General features: G+C 35.3%; 1 protein-coding gene across 2 annotated transcripts; it reads left to right on the forward strand.

Annotated features, from left to right (window-relative positions):
- The first annotated feature begins 1,472 nt into the window (after positions 1–1,472).
- Positions 1,473–9,086, forward strand: LOC107622871 (5'-3' exonuclease family protein). Of its 2 annotated transcripts, XM_016324931.3 has the most exons (15): positions 1,473–1,954; positions 2,072–2,225; positions 2,396–2,475; positions 3,214–3,252; positions 3,421–3,439; positions 3,991–4,044; positions 4,822–4,949; positions 5,029–5,097; positions 5,621–5,706; positions 6,534–6,643; positions 7,491–7,541; positions 7,647–7,705; positions 8,127–8,171; positions 8,302–8,376; positions 8,773–9,086. In XM_016324931.3, the coding sequence occupies exons 1-15, from the start codon at positions 1,793–1,795 to the stop codon at positions 8,890–8,892; spliced, it is 1,251 nt and encodes a 416-aa protein (XP_016180417.1). In that variant the 5' UTR covers positions 1,473–1,792; the 3' UTR covers positions 8,893–9,086. The 2 variants fall into 2 exon arrangements, with proteins under 2 accessions (XP_016180417.1, XP_016180418.1); XM_016324932.3 differs by lacking the exon at positions 3,991–4,044.
- Positions 9,087–15,164: the final 6,078 nt, after the last annotated feature.

Genomic DNA, 15,164 nt, shown 5'->3' on the forward strand with positions numbered 1-15,164 from the left:
ATGCTCTATTGGAATCCGCAATGCAATCTCTAGCTTTAGTTCAATGCTATCCGGGTCAGGAATCTCACGGAACCCATGTAGAACAAGGGTGATTGTCACAAGTCACCCTTAATTCATAAGATGAAGAACGAGGTTATATAAGAGAATAGAATCAGACATATTGAATTAGAACAGTAATATTATTGATCCATGAAACTCAGCAGAGCTCCTAACCTTAACCTTAGGAGGTTAGTGACTCATACTATACAGCAAATACAACGAAAGGTTCGAATGGGCAAAGATCAAAAGTCCTTAACAATGGTGATCTTTGTTATATTTATACTAGTCTAGTAACTAAGAATTACAGAAAATAAGATAAACTAGTCTTATAGTGCGAAAATTCACTTCTGGGGCCCACTTGGTGAGTGTTTGGGTTGAGCTTGAGTGTCTCCCACGAGCTAGTACCCCTTCGGGGCGTTGAACACTGGCTAGGGACTCCATCACGGGGTTGGATGCCAGCTGCTCCCTTGTGGGCACTGGACGCTTAGGAATAGGGCTGGTGGCTGGCGTTGAACGCCAGTTTTGGGCCTTCATTTCCAAAGCAAAGTATGAACTATTATATATTTCTGGAAAGTTCTGGATGTTAGCTTTCTATAGCTGTTGAGAACTTGCCATTTGGACCTCTATAGCTCTAGAAAAGCTCCTTCAAGTGCACAGAGGTCAGATCCTGACAACATCTACAATCCTTTCTCTATCTCTGAATCAGACTTCTGCTCAAACTCTTCAATTTCAGTCAGAAAATACCTGAAATCACCATAAAACATACAAACTCAAAGTAGAATCCAAAAATGTGAATTTTGCACTAAAACCTATGAAAATATAATAAAACTTAAACAAAATATAATGAAAACTATATGAAAATGATGGCAAAAAGCGTATAAAATATCCGCTCATTAATTATATTTTTGTACAAATATTTACTGTAAATATAACTAATTTATTCATAACTCTACTTTCAGACTTGAAATGAAATGTGTAACAGAGACCACAACATGGTATATCAATTACTTTTCTAATGAGCTTAGTAAAATATTAAGTTGTCGATAAATTTTCATTAGTCTATTGATATAAAGTTTAGTGTAAAACTAATATACTACTATTATAGTTATATATGTTCTTATTTTTTCAGGTCTCTTTTTTTATAATTCAAGAATATTATAAATTTCAAATTATTCTATTTATATTTTACTTTGAATAAAAATAAAATAATATAATCAATACGTTTATTATATAATAATGATAATAATGTTATACTAAACTCAAAAAATTTATAATAATAAAATATTATTTTCAATTTAACATATCAAATTAAAATATAAACTCGTATATTGCGCGTATCTAACACTAGTTACTGCACGTAGAAAGCGAATCCTCCTATGTGATCTTTTGAGAGAGAGGTGCTATTAGTACAAGTCTCTAACCGCAAAATATACAGGTAATTTGTTTCCCTAACCTTTATGCGTCTAGTTTAATGGGCGGGCCGTCGTATTGGCTCAGATTACAATTCGGTCCAAATACAAACATTCCCTACGGCAATTCAAAAAGTGAGCCCATTATGTGGAGCCCAATTGAACAGCTTAACAAGAGTTCCGGATTTTGATTACTGCTCCTTCTTTCTCTTGCTCGTCTCAGACAGAGACACACTTGCAAACTTCTTTGCTCCATTTCGAACACTCTTTATCAATGCTGCTACCAGCTTCAGCTTCAATGCTACTTCCATTTCAGCTTCAACGGTAACTATTCCAAGATACAAATGGCTTGCTGCTATAGGTATCACTGTTTTCTTCTGCACCTTCATTCCCATTGCAGAACCATTCCGCTCCCACCCCGGGCTAATTTCTCAACCGTCGCAACTTCCCTTCGCAATCTTCAACCGCCAAGACCGCTTCGACAACCACGCGCCCTCGTCTACAAGGTGGCCGCACGCGCCAATGTTATTATTTTTATTTTGCTTCTGAAGTATCGCTTCGAAGGTTTATGGTCTCGTTCTCTTGTTTGCTTGCTTACGATTGTTGCGGATTCGTTTCGTTAGGGTTATTGTAGTGCGTCCAGCAACGCGAGTTTGATTCCAGAATCTTTGCAGCTCAGCAATGCGGATATTGCAGTGAACTCTGCCGCTTCCAATGGCAGAGTCATGCTCATTGATGGCACCTCAATAATTCATAGGGCCTATTACAAGCTTTTAGGTATGCAATGTTTTTATTTATTTGCTTACTTTTTGTTATTTTCATTTTGGGAGAAGAGAACTTGGATTATGTGCTGTTTATTGTATTATGTGGATTTTTCCCCTATTTTTTTTTAAAAAAAAAAAGAAAATTGTAAATGAATGTTGTTGTTCCTTTTTGTGGTGTGATAGCGAAATTGCACCATGGTCATCTAACACATGCCGATGGAAATGGAGATTGGGTTTTAACGATATTTACGGCTCTCTCACTTGTAAGTTATATGTATATGTAGATTTTTTTATTTTTTATTTTTTCATTTTAGCTTTTCGAATTGAAAGACTTTTATGTAAAATACTAAATTTAGTGGCCAATTAAAGTAAAGTAGTGTCTATTTGGCACAAATTGATTATAAAACTATTAAAACTATGGTTTAGGATAATTTCTTGTAGCCTATCCTATTCCTGAATTCAAAATTTGAAGGACTGTAAACTTGATTTTGTAGGATGACCGATCTTAGTTTCACTAATTCCTATATTCCCATATGGATTAATAATTATAAATTCTTTGAATAGAAGCATTTTGTTATGTGACAGCATTATGATTTGGGATGGACTATGCACAAGATTAGCAAAGCCATTTGTCTAATTAAATTATGGCACTTCTAGTGTCAGCAAATGCTAAATCACTAGTAGAAAATGCATGGTTTTGTGACGGCTACAATTTTACCAGTTTGCACATTATTTCAATTTCCTCTTGATGCACCTCAGACAATTAATGAGTATTTAGTTTACATCATAGAAACACTAGTGTTTTCTTGATCAAGAAGTGAGAAAAATTATGTTGTGCTCTTGAAAATCCTTCAAGCTTAGTTGCAAGTTTCTTCCATACCTTCCATTGACAATATAACTTGCATCCAATAATTTTGACTGTAATTGAGTATACAGAGAAGTTTCATTTCAGTTGATATGTGTTGTTTTTATCAATATTATTATTGGTTTCTTTTTTGCAGATTATTGATGTTCTGGAGTTTATCCCTTCCCATGTTGTGGTAAGTTTTGTCAATCATGTATTTGTGTGTGTGAAAAAGCATCTATTTCCATTAAAAGTTTTTATCACCATTTCTCTTTCCCTGGCCCATTATTTTCATTCTTATTCTTTTTTTGGTGTTTACTTATTATTGTTACTGCTGATATAGTATGGCTTCTTTTGTGTGCAGGTGGTGTTTGACCATGATGGTGAGTTATAAAGTTCTTCCTGTATATTTGTTAGTATCTTTGACTTTTTGTCTTATATTCTCCAAGCTGACAAAAATGTATCTTTGTTTTCTTTAGTCACTGGGAACTATTTTATACATTTTCTACTGAGGTGTATGCTCACTTGAATAATAAATTCTGAAATATCGCAGCTCCTGCTTTTTTTAACTTTGGGTAAATCGCAATTTGTCTTTTAGGCTAAAAAGTAACCGAAAGGAACTTTTTCTATTTAGAAACATTGAATAAGTACTGTTTGATTGCATGACTTTCCACCAAGTTCTTGCAGTGATAGTTAACAATGTTGTGTTTAGATAAAAGTTATTATGATCAGTAAAGAAAGTATCTTAGGAGGATTATTATCTTCATATTTAGTGTAGATTTCTTCTAGAAGTTGACATCTGGCCCTTTCAAAATATTTTGAAACATACATCATTTAGTTTTTCTTTCTTTCGAGAAGCTAACTTGCATTTCTCTGGTTCATTGGCTTGTAAATTCCCCCTCAGAGTCTAATAAAGAAAAACTTTTCGTTTCAGGAATTCCTTTTGGTCATTCTACTAATTCATCAAAACACTGTTTTAACGCAAAAGGTATGTTTGATTCTCAGTTTCAGTATTTTTGCATGATGAAATTGGATACAAGAGCAATACCAATATAGGACTTTGAACCCCTCTTTTTGTTGTTATTCATGGACAAGAACAGAGTTACTAAAGTTCCCAGTTATTCTCAAAAAATAATTCAGCTTTACATTTGTATTCTTGACTTCAAGTACGGTGTTCTTTCATCTGTTTCCCCCTTCTTCCAAAAAGACAACACTCCTCTAGGTCCCTCCATGTATGATACTAAATGTATATTTAGTGGTTTTTATGGAGGTGATCTGTCTGGTTTTGTTCATCACAAAATTGGAGGTAAACAAGATAATGATCTCAAGCTTTCGGTAGATATTTCAAGAAAACTTGGTTCCAGACTTTGTTGGATTCAATATTTTTCTGTTGTATTCTCAAGCTAAATTAGTTCAGCATAAATGAGGTAGGCTGAGGCTGGTTTTTCTCATATTTCTATTTCTTTCTTGAGCTTCATTGAAAAGTAAGGACCTCAATATCTATCCATTTTTCATAGTATATGCTATTGTGTGGTATGGCATGGCCTTGATCTTTTATTCTGTTCAGATTTCCACTTTGGTTCTTCACTTCAAATTAGGCTGGGCAAGCAAATTTTTCTTTTGTGGTGTTCTTATGACAATGAGTACCTGATTATAACATTTTTATTCAAACTTTACCTTCTTCGAAAATGTCTTACTATAAAGCTTTTATCTTTTTAAAGTTTCTAATTGCATTTCATCATAATCTTTTCTGCACTATTTGAAGGTCAGAATTTCCGACACAATCTATACCCTTCCTACAAGAGCAATCGCCCTCCAACTCCTGATACCATTGTTCAGGGACTTCAGTACCTAAAAGCCTCCATCAAGGCAATGTCCATCAAAGTCATTGAGGCAAGTACATGTTGCAGATATAAGTTGGTCATGGATTTTAAGGATATAATACAAATGATATAAATTTTTTTGAAAACAGGTTCCAGGTGTTGAGGCAGATGATGTGATTGGAACATTGGCCTTAAGGAATGTTAATGCTGGGTATAAGGTGATGTTATTAATTGTTGGGGAATATAAAGAATGACTCTATCTCTCTTTCACACACACGCACACATTGATGCAACTTCTTCAGATTTGACAACATACTAATCTCTTTGCTATCACAAGAAAATAAAAATAAAAATGACAATACATTAATCTCTTGAGAAAATGGAAGTGTAATCATTTGGTTTTAAGTCTGTATACTTATTATTGAATAAAATCAATGCTTAAGACATATAACAGCAGATTATTCTGATTTCTGAATGTTAACATAATGTACAGGCACAGACCAAAACCTAAAGTTGCAATCATTCTGACATGCTAGCAATCTTCTCCTTATCAGGATCGAAAAAAAAAAATCATTATCATAATTATTAATTAGGGCCTTTTTTAATTTCTTTTTGTGCTATATACAGAATGTTGATTGTTGTGTGAGAAGACAAATGCATGACATATTGCTTTCCTTATGGAAAATACCCTTGCTGATACTACTAATTCACTGATGATTATCTGGTCTTGATGAATGGTAGGTACGAGTTGTCTCCCCAGACAAAGACTTTTTTCAGATTCTGTCTCCTTCATTACGCCTCCTTAGAATTGCTCCACGAGGAGATCAGTAAGTACCAAAGATGATTTTCTCTTCTCTGTTACGTGGTAGCTAATCTGCTAATGATCTATGCAATGACAACAAATGAATGAGAAATCATTCATGAAAGGGTTTGACCTTTTTTCCCGTCCCTCTTAACATCTTATCTGTAAAAATTACTTTACCAAAATAACAAAATTGAAAAGGATAGAAACCTATTTTAATCCACCTCCTGCAATCCTCTGTTGCAAAATGTAGCTGTTTACTAGTTTTTAAAAATCACCTCTTGACAGTTGTGTGAACTTTCATAAATAAGTAAATAAAAAGCTGTATTACAGGTATTGGATTGTTGCTGGATGTTGAATAATAATTCAGCAATATGCTTCCCCTTAAATCAAATTTGAATATTGCAACAAGTTACTGCAGAAATAGTTAAGAACTTAATATGCTTCCCCTTTTACTGGGATTGTAGTAGAAAGAATAGTATGAGGGATCTGGTTTTCTTATTTGAATGATAAACTGGACTAAAGAAAAAAGTTTCAAGGATGATTTAGAATTTAATTAAGAATTTTCTTTAAAAAAGAAAGAATGGTAGATAATGTAAATACAACCACAAAAATCAAGAAAAGATCTCAAAAAGGTAAAAGAGGAATTTTTATTTTATATTTATATTAATATGGGAAGCATGACCTACCAATATGAGGGCGTCATCTCTGATAAATGGATCAGAGCAAATAAGATGTTTCGCTTTTTAGAGTAAGTATTCCTTGCCCTTTAATTTGTTTCTTGTTTTTTACTTTCACAAAGTACAAAGTAGCTTACTCATATGTTCAATTTTAATTATTTCCGCCATTTAGGATGGTTTCATTTGGAGTTGAGGACTTTGAAAAACGATATGGAGGTCTTAAACCATCACAGTTTGCAGATATGGTTGCACTTTCCGGTGACAGATCTGATAACATTCCAGGTTATTTTCCCTTCTCCATGTTTACATCATTTGTTGAAGTGTGAAAAGGGAAATCAAACGGGTTTACTGATAGCATGGGAGTCTTTTTGACTTTGAGGATACGCTTAGGTTCTTATTAGTCGCATTTTTTTTATAAGATTATGATGTTTTTTATTTTAAAGTCTTATAATGTTAGCAGTGTTAGTACTAGTCACACTATACTCTAGATTATGAGTATAAATAATGGTACCATTACTGCATTATCTTTTTTGTAAAACATATTTTATCTTCTCTCTTTATTTCTCTATAAGTTCAATGTGACAATAATCCTATAACATCACTTAAAAATTAAAAAGAACGTGAGGAAGTTACTTATTGCAGATGATAGACTTGCTGAAGTTTTAGCAGGATGGTTCTTAAAACATGATTGACTTGCTAAGTGGTGCTTAACTCTGCTAATGATAGTATGAAGTTGACAATTTTTTTTCAACTTTGCTTCTTATTTTGATTGTACCTGACTGGAAATAAATAATATAAGCGATGTTGGTTCACTGTTTTTTTGCACCATGTCTTGGCATATTTTTAATATGAATTTTTCATTCTAATTAAGATATATAAGGAAATAAAAGTAGCAGTGAATCATCCCATTCTACAAGGAATCTCATTCTTATATTCTAGGGTAATTTCTATATTGTGGAATCAAGCTCTGGGCTGGAATTTTCATTCCTTCTCCACTTAATGAATCATCATTGCTACAGAATATAGACAGTAGACAAGAATGGGTTACTGTCCTTTCCAAGTATTCACGTATAACATATAAGCTTCTGGAGTTAAGTATTTGACACAAAATAGTACTTTGTAAAAGCAGGAGTCAGCGGGATTGGAGATGTTTATGCTGTGCAATTGATCAGTAAATTTGGTAAGGTTCTAAAACTCTCTAGTACAGATAGGATTGTACTTTCTTATGCTTATGAATGTATTTCTTAAGTCATATTTCTTTGCTTTGCTTTGCTTATATGTGCAGGCACATTGGAGAGGTTATTGGAATGTGTTGATCAAATAGAAGAGGATCGCATTAGAAAGGTATTCCTGATCAATTATTATGCTTATATGTGTAACATTAAAGTTGCACTAGTGATGGTTATATTGGTTTTGGAACTTGTGTCTGGTTCAACATGATAAACAAGGTTTCTTGATGCAATTGGCATCTGAATGTAATTATAACCTTGTCTGTTACGATAATAAAAGGGCAGCCCGGTGTGTAAACATCCCGCATTAACGTAGGGTTCGGGGAAGGGTTGCACCCAAAGGGTGTAATTTACGCATCCTAACCTGATAATTACATCAGTGGTTGCTTCCATGACTTGAACCCATGACCTTGAGGTCACACGGAGACAACTCAACGTTGCTTCAAGGCTCCCCTTCAACCTTATCTGTTTCTATATATGATAATAATTGGCATCTGGATCTAATATTGTCATTTCATTTGCCATTTCCCTTGTAGACGTTGATTGAAAATGCTGAGCAGGCACGCTTAAGCAAGGAACTGGCAAGCATCTAGATCTCTGATATTTTCTTTTCTTCCTACACTTTTCTTGTATATTTTATTTTTCCTTTTCCAGATCTGCATGTCCTGTATTCTACAAGTTTATATATTACAGCTTGATATTATGTGACAGGCATTGTTGCGTTCTGATCTTCCATTCTACATGGTGCCATTTGCTACAAAAGATATCTTATTCAAGAAACCAGAGGTTTGTGGCATCAGAGTCGGTTTGAGTTTTAAATTTTACCTTTATATTTTTTAATTAGTTTATGGCATGTCTTTCAGTCCTATTGTGAACTCTTTTTTAAAGCCCTAATAATGGTGTGCGTCTTTCTTAAGGAATCAAATTATTATGTTTTTGATGGGAACAATAATTTTTTCCAGATTCTAATGCATTTCAAAATCATCAAAACTGTTTTATTTTGATTGCTCGACTTTGCAAAACCCTTTTTTATGGAGTTGAAAATGGGAAAACTTACCATTAAATTATTAGTTGCCCTTCAAATTCATAATTGAACACCATAATCATATGCATTGCTATAAACTCGAGTATATTAGTACCATGAATTCTTGCTTTAACCCGTGTAAAATAAATTGTGTACAGGACAATGGTAGTAAATTCAACAGCCTTTTAACTGCTATCAGTGCATATGCTGAAGGGTTTTCAGCTGATCCTATTATCAGGAGAGCATTTCATCTGTGGAGAAAGTTGGAATCAAGATAAATTTACCAAGTCATCAGGTTCTTTTTTATTTGTACCTATTTTTGTATAGAGCGCATTTGTTGATTACAACATGCCAATCCTGGAACACCATTAGTATTCTCGAGTGTATAGTAACTAGTAAGCGCACTCCAGTGATTGTTCTGCAACATATTCAACATTAGGTTTATCTAAAAAATTTAATTCATTCTTCGTAATTCATCTCATGGAGCTTTTTTTTTTGGTTAGATGGATTGGACAATCTCCAATCTTAGACATTTACAACATCACAAGCACACACTACACACTCGCACACGCAACATTTAACTATTTGGCCTCAGTCAAGTTTCAAACCCGGGTGCGCCACTAGACCAAAAGCCTTAGCTGCATCTCATAGAGCTGGTATGCACTCTTGTCCCCTTTTTTTCCATTGTGGGTATGCATTTTCATTTTTGTTAGCATTTTAGCTTAATATGGTAGAGAGGGGCACAAAATAGTTTGCCAAGAAAGTTTCTTGATGGTTTGTGGTTAAATTTCATTTGAGTTTAATTTGTATGCACAGGTGAATTTAAGGGTAATGCTACGGTGAAAAGTGAAATTTTGGTAAAAAATGGTAATTGTTTTTATTTTTTAGTAAAGAAAAAGTTCACCAGACAAAATTTATCATGGGCAATGTATGTGCTTTTTATAAATTTTGTAAAAAACTTTACTCTTCACCTAATTCAACTCTTCCCAAGAGAAATTTCTTGAATTTAAAGGCTTCAGGTTATGGTTCTATAAAATACCTCTTTTTTATTTTTGATTTAGCAAATTTTTTTTAATTTTAAATCCAGTTTAGTTTGCTCCCTTACAAAATCGAAAAGCAAAATTTTTATAGGGACCATTTAGGGAGTAATGATCCCTAATTTGAATAGACCCATGTCTAATTTTTATGTAGTCTATTCTAAAAATGCATTAGTAAATACCTATGAAGCACAGACACTTCGTTGAGTTACTGTGTCCGTGTGTCAGACACATTTCGAACACGACACTCACCGATACTCGTCCAACATACGTGTCTGCTGTATCCAATCGTGTTTTAATAAAAAGTAAAAAAATTCTTCTCCGGATATGCTTGGACACACCTAAATACCATCATGTGTCAGTGTGTCCGATCGTATTTTTAACATATATTCTTGAAATAAATTTAGATATAGTATATATTATTATTTATTAAAATAAAAATATTTTAAATACTTGATATAATTAAAATAAGATATTAAAAATAATTAAAAAAAATTAATTTATATTTTAATATCAATAAAATATCAAAATATCATTACGATTTATCTAAAAAATACTTTATATTTTATATGTATACGTGTCCCGTGTCTTATAAGATTTTAAAATTTGTGTGTCGGTATGTCTTATGTCTGTGTTAGTGTCCGTGCATCATAGGTGAATACTACTTTATATAAAAATATTCTTACATATTTTATATAAATCAATTCTAAAATATATGAACTTATTCAAACTTTACCACATCAAATGATGACAAATATTGACCTAATTAATTCTAAAATATATGAACTTATTTTAACTTTACCACATCAAATGATGACAAATAAAAAATATAAAACCATTTTTTTAATTCTATTCATTTACAAGTATACACAATTCGGATGATACCAAGGTTTCATTATCTTTGTTAAAACCTAAATAAATGATACATTGTTCATTTGAATGATGTTACTGAGGTTGCAAAAACCAAACTGGTCAATAAATCGATCGATCGACTGACTGGTTCAATAATTCAATGGTCGAATTGTGATTGTACTGGTTTAATTAAATATAAAAGAAAATCAAAACCCAATAGGTATTAATCATATTGCAAAAGAAAAAGCATTAGGAAGTTCTTTGGTGCCTATGATTGTGTTTAAATTGCCTAAAAATAGAGATAGAAGAAAATGAGATCTACTCTTTTATTTTTGAATTCTATGTCTAAAATTTAAACACTATAGAAAACACCAAAACTACTATATGAAACTAACAAATATCAACACCTCCTAAGCTTGCTCTCGAGTCTGGTATGGAGCCACATTGTATAAACTGCAAGAACTCAATCTCATTGTCCCACCACAAACCTCAAAATCAACACACCTAATCACAACAAAAGAAACAAACATAATAATCATATACGAGGCCACAATTGAGAAGGAATGTTTAAAGCACAATTCTCAACCAAATCAAATTGCATAGTGTTTCGAGAGTTATTTGAAATGGTGATTTGGGCCTGAATGTGAGGTCCAAATCCCTTGGTATGGCAATGTCTGACTTCTTTGGTGTCGAGATTCTACTTGTCCGAGTTCCTCGTGCAAGGTGGGAGTGGTACCTGCAAGAGACTCCGATACTTAAGTTAGCAAGGACTTTGAGCATGTTTTAGTAGAGTAGAACGTGAATATACCTGAGAGGTGACAGCTACCTGTTTAAGCAGGATAGCCTACCTTCCTTATATGGATGTCCGACCTCTTTTAAGAGGTCGAGTATGCTGCTGTAGGCCATCTTTTTTAGATAGGCCTTTTGTATTTGTTGAGCCTGACTTTTATTTATTGGGTTAAGGTATGAACAATGCCCTTGTTTGAGTCCGGATCTTTTTATGGGTCAGGCTCAAGCATCTCGTGCCTTCTATTTTTGATGTCAATCATGTTGTCATTGAAAGGTCAGGTTATCCAACATGTTTGAAATTTTCGAACATTGCTTTTTTAATGATGGGCGAACGTTACACGTCATTTTTTTCTTGGAATCCGTGTGCGTTTTGAGGAGTAAAGGAGCCGTTTGTGCTTTGTCTCTTATAAAAAGACTCTTCAACTCTTTTTCTTTCCTTTTCCTTATTTATGAAAAACTGCTTCATTTCCATTTCCTTTTCTTTCACAAAGAACTTCCCTGTGCTCTTCGATCACTTCTGCCGCTTCCAAGACTTCTTTATCTTGGACTCTGAAGGGTTTCGCTTTGCCGTCGTAAAGAGGAACGTTCGTGGTTCTTGCTGCTTTAGATGTGCCCCCTCTTTTTCCTGCGATCCCCATCGAGGTTGGTTTCTTTGCTTTGTTTTGAATATTTATCTTGTGCTCCTGAGTCTTCCTTGTGTATGTGTGAAGACTATGAAAAACTGTTTCTTATGCGGATATGATTCTTCTTTCTTTTCTTTCCTTTCTAAGAAATGCTTGAAATTGAAATCGAAATTGAAACCGCTATCTTTTTGTTGTTTTAAGGAAAAATGTTTGCTTTGAGCTGTGTTGTTTTTAACTGTCACCGTGGGTGTTATTTCCCGCAGATGGCGGCGTTGTTATGTGACAAGGTTGCATGGTAGGGACGTCATTTGATTGTTTTAGAGAAAATGTGGAAATGAATTTTGCTATTTTTGCTGTCTTTGCCCGACTTATTTTGGATGAGGTCCGACTTCTTTTTAGTGATAATTTTTTACTTTTGTATCTGTAGGTATAGCCTTTATGACTCGCTTTGTTCTTTCTAATATGTCGACCAAAGTCCCTTCTAGTCTTTGAGCTTGGGTAGATACTATTGTCCTTTCTTGTGTCCCTGTGATCGATAGAGAGTATTGTCACGAGTTTTGTTGGCATCATAGAATATGTGAGGACAAGGAAGACGAGAGAAACTGAGTTAGTGGCGTCCAATCCGGAACAGAGGGTGTGTTTTCCCCTTTTAGAGGACTCTGAGCGACCTTTCTTTTATGCTTACGACTGTTTCTTCACTCGTCTAAGTATCCGATTTCCTTTTACCGCTTTTGAAATCAATGTACTGTGGTCTTGCAACCTTGCCCCTTCTCAATTGCACCCGAATTATTGGGCCTTCCTGAAAATGTACCAGCTCCTATGTCAGGAGCTGGATGCTCCTATGTCAGGAGCTGGATGTCCGGCCTTCGATGAATATGTTTTTTTATCTTTCTGTTGCAACCAAACCCTATAGTTCCACAAAGAAGTTGGGTTGGATATCCTTTTGAGCTGTTTAAGGTCGGAAGGTTTTTGCCATTTTTGACGACTCTTTTCACAACTTTAAGAACCACTTTTTCAAAGTTCGAGGCGTTGAGGGAGTCCGTCCTTTCTTTTTAGGTGAAAACCACGAGCCTCATTTCCCCCTGTATTGGCAAGACACCTTGGTCATCCTTAAGCCTGACTATAAGGATTTAGATGACCTTGAAAAGAGTGTTGTAGACCTTTTTCTGGATGTTTGGGGCCGAGCTCCTTACTTGGATACGAAAAGATTCTTATGGGATCCTAGTCTTTTGAAGCCCAAGCTGGGTAGCTCTCTTTCTCTTGGCTTTTTTGATTTTTTGTTAACATTATTGTTGTCTTTTCTTAACTTTTTCTTTGTTTTTTGTAGAGTATGGCTCCGAAATCTGCTCATATGAGGACTCTTAGGAACGCAAAAAAAGAATGGGGCAACTCGGAATCTTCAATTACAAAGAGAACTCGGGTCCTCCTCTGCCCGATCTCCGAAGAAATCAGAGTCCGATCCTTCGGATTCAAAGATTATCATCCCGACCCCTGCTTCCCGGCTTATTCCTATGGATCCTTCTCCTCAATCTCCTTCTTAAGTAGAATCCCCCTTTAAGAAACAGAAGGTGGATGAGGGGGTATCATTTATTCGAGGAATTTTGATGCCTTGGCCTGGGGTGAAGAGAACATTCTCCCCTATTACTATGTGAGTACCGACGATTTGGCCCTTCAGAATCATCTGCAAACCTTAGCTCATGGCAGGCTTCGCAGTGCTGGGGGGTGTGCCACTTTGGCCAGGGAGCTGAGAGGCACACCTATACAGGCCACGGCTAGCGCTCTAGTGGCTGCCTGTGCTGATGTGGAGAGACTTAACGAGATTAAGAATGAGCTGGAGCAAGAGAGGGAGACTTTGAGAACCGATCTATTGAGAGCTCGGGAGAGGTTAGTGAAGTGGGAGGCTGCTGCTGCTTTAGCAGAGGAGAAGATGAAGTCGGAGGTGAGCTATACCCGAGTCTTTGGAGAAAAGATGGAACTCCAAGAGGAGTTGGAGAAGATGAAGGAGAGATGTGATGAACTTGAGGAGTCGGCTGCACTGGTGATGGACAAGATGTTTGAGAACCTAGAAGCCCAGATCAAGGTTCTGGCTCCCGACCTTGATCTTTCTCTTTTTAGCACAGACAATATTGTGGTGGACGGTAAGATCTTCCCTGCTCCTAAGGAAGATGAGAACGAGCCTCCCCTTAACCTGAAGACTTCGGAAGCACAGCCTGAAGTTATCGTCATGGAGACCTCTTCTTTGGCTCCTGCTGGCATTCCTGCCGTGCCAGTGTCATGCTCATCCTCCAACTCCTTCGGCCAAGAAAGATGTGGTTACAGGCGAGGACCTCACTCCTCTTTGAGAAGTCTTGAGCCTTTTGTATTCTTGCTTTAGATTTTTGGTACGGCCTGACCTGTGGGCCTTATAACGCTTTTTTTATAATAACTTGTAATTTTTTCGAACACTTTTACCTTCTATTTAGTTGTTTTCACAAGTTACTTTTTTATGTAGTGTTCAAAACTTTTTTTTATTATTTTATATTGCAAAGTACCCTTCTACTTTTTGAAATAAAGTTATGTTCTCGTAGGAGGGTATGGTTTGCTTTGACTTTTGAGTCTTTAGCAAATTTTGAGATTTATCAGTTTTCTTTTGTAGATCCGACTTCGAGTAGTTACATTTACAACTCGTTCTTTATCCGATCTCTTGGAAGTTGCTTTGTACGAGATGTTTATATAACTTCTTACATTAATTTGTACCTCGTCGCTTCATCTTACCAACCATTTTTAGGTCGGACAATAATTTTTGCGATTTGTCCTGCTTAAACTAATGTGTTCAAGAATAGGAAACTTTTGAAGAAAGAAAAAGGATAGGAATTGTTCTTAATAATAGATTCCTTTACAAATAAATTTTACTAGAGGCTCGGGTGCCTCTAGCCCTCGTGCTAGTGCCGTGTTAAAAAATCCTTATAATCGGGAAAAAGAGTATACCAAGGAACGAGGTTTGATTTATCTAGCTGTAGCATTTTCTAAGGTTACATGCGTGCCAAGACCTCGGAAGCTCTCGTCCTTGGAGGTCGGACACTTTGTAACAACCTTTGCCTAAGACCTCTACTATCTTTTTGTAAGGTCCTTTCCAATTTGCAGCTAACTTTTCTTCTCCTAATTTCTGCACTCCGATGTCATTTTGGATCAGGATTAGGTGGTTGGTGGCGAACTTCCTTTTGATCACCATTTGGTTATACCTTAGAGTCATCCTTTGCTTTAGAGCTT

Source organism: Arachis ipaensis, chromosome B10 (genome assembly GCF_059453495.1).
Source record: "Arachis ipaensis isolate K30076 ecotype BB chromosome B10, ASM5945349v1, whole genome shotgun sequence".
In the NCBI taxonomy this organism is placed as follows: Eukaryota; Viridiplantae; Streptophyta; class Magnoliopsida; order Fabales; family Fabaceae; genus Arachis; species Arachis ipaensis.

Coding starts and splice junctions, on each gene's coding strand:
- LOC107622871 (XM_016324931.3), top strand. CDS start 1,793: ATGGCTTGCTGCTATAGGTATCACTGTTTTCTTCTGCACCTTCATTCC. Junction 2,476..3,213: donor TATTTACGGCTCTCTCACTT/GTAAGTTATATG, acceptor TCTTTTTTGCAG/ATTATTGATGTTCTGGAGTT. Junction 5,707..6,533: donor ATTGCTCCACGAGGAGATCA/GTAAGTACCAAA, acceptor TCCGCCATTTAG/GATGGTTTCATTTGGAGTTG.